Source organism: Metarhizium robertsii, assembly GCF_000187425.2.
Source record: "Metarhizium robertsii ARSEF 23 chromosome Unknown MAA_Scf_13, whole genome shotgun sequence".
Classification (NCBI taxonomy): domain Eukaryota; kingdom Fungi; phylum Ascomycota; class Sordariomycetes; order Hypocreales; family Clavicipitaceae; genus Metarhizium; species Metarhizium robertsii.
Window position 1 is genome coordinate 427140 of NW_011942153.1, and position 7758 is coordinate 434897.

The 7758-nt window shown below is 45.3% G+C and overlaps 2 protein-coding genes across 2 annotated transcripts; both read left to right on the forward strand.

The window, feature by feature from the left end:
- Nucleotides 1-2080: 2080 nt before the first annotated feature.
- MAA_11683 (Ribonuclease/ribotoxin) lies at nucleotides 2081-3758 on the forward strand (the record flags this gene model as incomplete). The annotated part of the gene is made up of 2 exons (XM_011412598.1): nucleotides 2081-2368; nucleotides 2436-3758. 2 exons carry the CDS (start codon nucleotides 2081-2083, stop codon nucleotides 3756-3758), a joined length of 1611 nt encoding a protein of 536 aa, XP_011410900.1.
- A 519-nt stretch (nucleotides 3759-4277) lies between these two features.
- On the forward strand, nucleotides 4278-5320 carry MAA_01387 (serine/threonine protein kinase; the record flags this gene model as incomplete). The annotated part of the gene is made up of 4 exons (XM_007819385.2): nucleotides 4278-4766; nucleotides 4816-4915; nucleotides 4967-5154; nucleotides 5204-5320. The coding sequence occupies 4 exons, from the start codon at nucleotides 4278-4280 to the stop codon at nucleotides 5318-5320; spliced, it is 894 nt and encodes a 297-aa protein (XP_007817576.2).
- Between the last annotated feature and the right edge of the window lie 2438 nt (nucleotides 5321-7758).

Below are 7758 nucleotides of genomic sequence, written 5' to 3' on the forward strand. Positions count from 1 at the left end.
CTGCAGTGGATTTTGCCCGACACAAGGCGACCCTCGACACACACAGCGGAACACACAGAGCCATCAGCTCAGTGATCACGCAGATGCGTATAGCCAAGATCGGCCTCCGCGCGTGCCTGCACTCTATCGATAAGGCAGATAGCGATAAATGCCCCTGTGGATATGGACCTCAGACGGTACGCCATATTCTGCTCGAATGCAGAAGAAACTGGACAAAGAACGACAAACGATGTGGGCAGGCAAAGCACCATGCGCTGACATCAAGCGTATTCTCTGTAGCTCGTCAATGGCAGCACAAGCAGCCAAGATGATCCTTCGGACGGGTCTGCTCAGGCAGTTCCGAGCAGTACCGTCTACAGTACTCCAATATCCATAGCAGAAGAGTGATTATTGTCAAATAGAAGTAGAGGAGGACCGGGAAGGGCCTGACAAGTTCACAGATACAGAACCATCAGGATAACTATTCGTACTATAGCAACAGCGTTTGAGCGGAAGAGGAAGCAGTTCGAGGCAAGAACGGCTTAATTCCCAGAAGCGAGAAACGGAAGACTTGTATGGGTAGTTGAACGCTGCATAGCTGCTTACGCGGCTGGGACAGTCTGTGAATAAATGAATATATAAATAAATAAACGCCCTTTAATCCTAGGAGCAGATATCCAAAATTGGACGCCGTTAGATACTAGGCGCACAGGTCCCAGGAGCACAGGTCCCAGGAGTACAGATCCCAGGACCACAAGTCCAAAACCAATACTAGCTGATCCCAGCAGTATATATCTCAGGAACACATATCCTAGGAGCAGACGTCTGAAACCGATGCTAGTTGATCCTAGGAGTATAGATCCCAGGAGTATAAGTCCCAGGAGCAGCGGTCCAAAACCGACGTTAATTGATCCCAGGAGTATAGATCCCAGGAGTACAGATCCCAGGAGTATAGATCCCAGGAGTACAGATCCCAGGAGTACAAGTCCCAGGAGCAGCGGTCCGAAACCGACGTTAATTGATCCCAGGAGTATAGATCCCAGGAGTACAAGTCCTAGGAGTAGCAGTCCGAAACCAACGTTAATTGATCCCAGGAGTATAGATCCCAGGAGTACAGATCCCAGGAGCACATATCCCAGCAGCAGACGTCCGAAACTAACGCTAGTTGATCCCAGGAGTATAGATCCCAGGAGTACAAGTCCTAGGAGTAGCAGTCCGAAACCAACGTTAATTGATCCCAGGAGTATAGATCCCAGGAGTATAGATCCCAGGAGTACAGATCCTAGGAGTATAAATCCCAGGAGTACAAGTCCCAGGAGCAATGGTCCAGGGACTTGTACTCCTGGGATCAACTAGCGTCAGTTTCGGAGCACAGATCCTAGGAGTACAGATTCCAGGAGCAGAGACCCTAAATTGACGTTAGCTGATCCTAGGAGAACAGATACTAGGAGCAGACGTCAGAAATCGACGCCAGTTAGTCCCAGGAGCAGAGATCAGAAAACGATGCTGGTTGATCCCAGGAATAATCTAAAACTAACGTGGTTATTTGAATTGACTACGCTGATCTCCGAAGTAGCTCCATTAATGCTCTAACAAAGGCATGTAATCGGCTTCTTTTAATCTGTAGTCTACGGTCCATGATCCTAGAATATGTAGGGATCATCCAATTTCTGATGATGTAGTACAATCCCGGAGGAAGCGGTGTTAGGACCAATTACATATTAGTATGAAGTGCACAAATATTAGTATATTTACCATACGTGAACTAGATATGTTGTGTAAATCAGATTCATTTCGCCTAAGTTGCCACGCGCAACCATATGATCGCAAGCTCGAGACTCGCCTCGAGCTTGCTCTCTCACTTTCCTCCTTAGCTTTAGATAGACAATTGTACGGCACCCATATGTTGAAAAAACGGGCTCAGCCTCTCACAGGGGTAACATATAATGCAATATAGTGGAAGGTGTCCAGAATTTACCTCGCTATAAATTGTTATATAAACAATTTAGCGAAATACATTTCGTTTCTAAGGGTAATAGCTGGCTACCCATGCTCAAATCAGTATAGAACCCCGTGGGTCATATGATTCAACCTAGCCAAAATGCCCCGAGAGGATAAACGGGACAAAAGACACTGGCAAGCCCGTCAACAAGACATAGACTGCTACTGGACAGGCCGCCAAGCTTTTTTGAATGGCCACACAGACGATGCGCAACTACACTTTGATCGAATATCGTCGCTTCACGGTCAAAAATATGCTAAGAAGCTCCTCGAGGACGAGCACGGTGACATTGCTGCAGCACTAGATAAAGTTCTAGATGCCCCAGGGCTGCGAGCCGGATATTGGCCTAAGCTTATGCACAAGGTGATTTACATAAAGTGTAACGAGGTAACTGAACAACCTTTATTCGGCGTCGCTGTATTGTATTGTCATTCATATCTCATAAGTCACGTAGCAGATTATCGCATATTTGGAGTTCATAAAACATACGTGGGACTTCATAGCTGGTTCCGCCGCCATCGACATCAAAACCGTACAAGCATTGGAAAACAAATGTCCAAGATATTCAAAGGAAGATGGGCAGAACATAGCCACTCTGATCGATAGAGCCCTGATATTTGAACACTGTGACGCATCCTGGCGAAATGACTTGAAACAAAGGCTGACACAACTTCCATTCGCTATTCCGTCATTAGATTCATTCTTTGATGACATTAAAGTTCTAGGGGATTGTTCAAGATCCATGAGCAATTTATTCGATAGGAAGAAACACGAAACATTCACGTCGGCACTTAAGCGAACGTACTTTGGAGACGAAAATTGTTTTCAAGATAGGCTTGCTGATATGTGGCTTATTGTATTAAGATTCTACTCAAAGACGCAGCCACCACCTCGTCGGGCGAAGATACAGTTGCGAGAAAAACCCAGACACGGCTCGCCCGATACAGTTATTTTACAATTCATGTCAATTTCAGCCCAAAAACTAGGGTTCAAATCTGTGAAGTTGTCGAATCTTGCAAACCCTCTGAATGACTCCGCAGCGGAATCTCGCCACACTAGCTTAATCCTAGCCACTTCATCCTCACCAAAGCTCGTCCAAGAAGAGAGTGTACCATACAAATTTGGTTATCCAGATATACAGTCCTTCGAAAGTGATCAATTCTACTTGCGCTGGGACAAGTTTAATGCCGATGCTACTCCAGGAACCCATATGAGTACATTTGGCCGGTTGAGAGGACTGTGCCTTGCATTCTTCCGTTCTACTACCAGGCCCTATCCCGTATTTCCTCCAATAGATTCGGGAGGGATCCAAGTTGGTTCTGTCCCGACAAAGACAGCACAGAGCCCTTGCAGAGTGAACAATATTGGTCAGGTAAACGAGGAGCAGTACAACGATATTCAGATGTACGCTACGGAGCAAACCGTCGAGCAAGATGAAGTAAGTAAACAAAGAAAGCGAAAGGCGGAAACAAAAGGACCCGTATGCGTCTGCTTCAAAGAACACAAAGGCTACGAATGGAGGGATGTACTACAGATCGAGGGTGCCAATGAAGACAAAGTCCAGGGGGCAGCTGCCCAGCTATTCCAGGACTACTATTTGGTCCGTGCATTTTGGAACCATACCATGCACAGAGTCGAACTGGGTACTATCAATATACCCGATTGTTGGAAGAGCGCACAAGATTCGGGAATTAATGCTATTTTGCTGGTTAGCAAACGAAAAGAGCTGGATCTCGACTTTTTGTCAGATAGAGCAGCGCACTTATATTCTAAATAGTGTCATTGCCACACCGACCAGGTCTGACTTTGTACGTTTTATCGTGCTGTTGCTCATGCATATATTTGCTTACGTAGTGGCTTCAAATCTAAGATTTGTGTTTTCATATGTGCAGATGTCATGCCTGGTTAAATAGCATAAAATCACTCGAAAGGTGAGGCTTCAAAACTCGCCTTCATGAGGCGTCTGCACGGCGTCAAAGCTTCCACTGTAGTGAGCACTATAAAGAGTATTTCCCCACATAAATGGCCGCAGCAACTCATCCATAATCTGCTCTGGCTGAGTAGAATACAGCCAGTTCCTGGCGCAAATAAAATATTTGGGTGGAGCTGCTTGTTGCGGGCCCAAGTCTATAAGAGACCAAAGTATCATGGTCCTCTATCAATACTACTCAGTAGTGAATCAATATAATCGTTCTATTTGCATTTTAGTGATTCTTGTTTGCTACTACAAGCACTGTCCACTTTTGAGATCGTAAATCTTACGATTAGTGGAGCTGTGCAATTGCTTCAACTCGCCATGGATAAGCGCCGGTACACGCAAATCGGCCAAAGTTATCTGGAAGAAAACTCTGCAAATTCAGTTTCTGGGAGAGAGCCCGTGTCGGCCGCCAACTACGGCCAGCCACGGACCACCGGGCCTCAGCCCGGGAGACACAGTAAGGGTAACGCCGTGGCAGTTCGGGACCGGGTTGGGAAAGGGGGCAACGAGACTTGGCGCAACTATAAAGAAATCTACTACCTTCCGGACAGAGAGATATCGTTGGTGATTTCTAGTAATAACCGCCGTGTCCATTTACGAAAGCTGGATTTGAGAGCAGAATCTTTAGCTCGTTTTGAAATCGGTCGCGATTCCAGCGCTGAATCCAACATTGTTGAGGTCGTGAGTGTATTCGATGTCTCGGGTCTTCACTATATCGTCCTGGAGGAGATGCAAATAAGCCTCAACCATGTCGTGCAGTGTGCTCTCTATCCGACGAACTCCGAACTGGTCGCTATCCTGGTACAAGTATGCTGTCGGGATAACACACGCTAATTATGAGCTAACCAGTTGTCAGATCTTAGATGGGCTAGTGTTTCTTGCGGAGCACAATTTAGGACACGGGCGCCTTGACTGCCACACTATCCTTGCAAACCTGCAAGGCCATATTAAACTTGGTATCATCCCATTGTGCAATTAGTTTACAACATTCAGCTAACGTTCATCAGCAAATCAGGAATACTTCCAAGAAATGACACAGGAGATTGGCGTGTCAAACGCGAGGGCTTTGCACAAAATCGCACTAAGGCTGATGTATAAAGATGATCCACATATTAAAGATCAACGTCGCTGGCAAAGTTTCCACAATTTTGTTGACCATGCCGCATCATCCGACTCTGCAGTCAAACTCCGCAAGGTTAGTGACCTGGCCTTTATCCTAGAATCTTGGCTCACATAAAGAACAGGAAGGTGTTTTGAGCTCTCGCTGGACAAAGGAGTCACTCATGGCACTTTTTGCTTTGGCTGAGGTGAATAGTAAGCGACTTTACAGGGAGATTTCAGAGGAACCCGGAAAGAGTTAATGTAGTCCAAGGAACTAGATAAGCAGTCGAATAGAAGTATTGACTGTATGCAATTAATGCTGAGTATAGCTTTCGTTACTCGGCATTTAGTAAATGTCTTGTGGAATCGAACGCCCTCGTATACTGTACACTTCCGTAAACAAGATTTTGTATTATTAATAATAAAGGACGTCATTGTTTCATCGAATTTGCCTTTCCAAAAGCGTATAAGGCCAAATTCGGGTCTATGAGAGGTGGGGTAAATATGTACATCAACGTATTTATTATATATTTGAGTTGCGGTCAGTTCTCACCTATGCACCCAGTGAGTTTCTGAGTTATATCTTTTGCTAACGCTGGGAGCCAAATTTTGCCGAGGACGGAAAAACTGATTACTTTATAAGTCGGGAACCCTGAGGAAAAGTCTTCAAGCACTTTTGGTGCTTAATTTGATATGTCGTTCCCGGAATTGTATCAGATATATGCTCTTTGTCTCGTGATTATTTTTCTTCTTATTTTGGCCAATTACATGTTTCCCCATGAAAGATTTACGACATGGGCAGTTACTGGGAGAAACTTCCTCCGTCGTAATGTAATAAAGAGGCATTCACTGGTAGGCCCGTGGAGTCTTCGGAGTGTCTTGCTTCATTTTTCGTACGTTGGAGTTAATCTAGTATGTCTATGTTCTGTTTGGCAACGGAAAGACTCAAGTACAAAACTTGTCGCTGTTTCCTCCTTGGATGAAGCTGCATCTCAAGCAGGGTACTTGGCCATAGCCAACTTGATTCCGCTATTCATCGCACCGAGCCTGTCCTCGATAGCTGATTTGGTGAACACTTCTGTTCGAAACTTCACTGGTGTACACCGAGCTGCAGGCACCATGTCAATCTGTCTTTGCGTATTCCATGCAACAGCCAAGTTTGCGGCCAAGCCCTCCATCCTTTTGATCGACTCCCCGGATATCGATAAGATCATGGTAAGTTATATTCTCATCTAAACAAGGTGAGGACTTAACAATTCCAGACAATAGCTTCTATTGCTTTAATTCTGATTGCATCCGTCGTCAAGAGACTGTCTTATGAGGTCTTCTTCAGGGCCCATCAGTGTTCTGCTTTACTGCTGGTATTTGGTGTGGCCTGGCATCTGCTCTCCATTTCTTACTTGAGTAGACTGCCCTTTTATATATATCTTACCATGACATGCACATTAAATTTGTTTATTTTTTCGCGCATGATATACAGAAACAAGACCCTAGGTAGTCCATGGCCACGGGCATTTTTAGCACGTGTCTCGAACTTAGATGGAGTTGTTCATATGCGGCTGCGAACCTCAAGCCAATTGAAAGTTGGACCAGGCCAGTACATGAACATTTGGCTTCCCCGCGTCCAGCTTTGGTCAATGCACCCGTTCACGATTGCCACTTCAACCTGGCATCCTAACACGGGACAGATGGATTTGGAGTTTTTTATTCAAGCTAGAAAGGGGTTTACAATGAAACTTTTGCAGAGTTGCCACGAAAGTGCAACTGTTGAACGTCTGGTCCTCTTCAGTGGGCCGCATGGAACACCTATAAGACACACTTCGGCGAATACCGTGATTATGGTCATGACAGGTATGGGCATTTGGCCCATGTTTAGTTACATCGAGGACATAGTCCGTACGAATCGCTCACGGAGTGCAACGAGTAGGATTGTTTTGGTTTATATAACCAAAAAGCTTTGTAGGTTTCGTACAAATGCCGGTTTGACTGACACTGACTTTATACAGCTACCGTCGTACGAGACGCAGTAAATTTACAATTGCTCAAAGGAGATGAGGTCTGTTAATTTTTTGTTGAAGCAACGACAAAAAAGTTGGGGCGTCACGACTAATTTGAGCAGAGAATAAGAGTGTTCATTTGTGACGAGTCGGAGCGCCAGCCTAGCCAACTAGGCCGCGCGACAATACTTCCACACGTCCCCGACTTGCAACAACTAATTGAGCAGCCGGTGGACTTTGAAAATGAGGTGAGGTTTCAGCTTTTGGAACAAAGCTGCGTTATCAGTGATAGTGACCAAAACGAACATGGCGGGCGAACTTTACTACTGGTTTCTGCCGAGAATGCGGTAAGGGATGAGATAGTACACATCGTCTCGAGATCCCAGAAGTGGCTGGAGCTACATGAGCTAGATTATGTTCCAATGAATGAGCCTGTTTCTACGGAAATACCTCTGCACGGGACCTCCGAAATTAAAATAACGAGGCGGTCAGTGGATAGAGGAAGGTCGTCTAGGGATACTTTTGTTGGGAAACTAGGCTAGGAAGCTGGTATAAAAAGGGTCTGTAACTAGCATGTATAGCAGAGCTGATTTTAGCCACTGGACCAATGCTCAATTTTTTCACACGATGTATGTTTGTATCGATATTGTTCTGCGCGGAGCACTTCCTTTTTCTTAATTCTTTTTTTAAAAAAAAAAAAA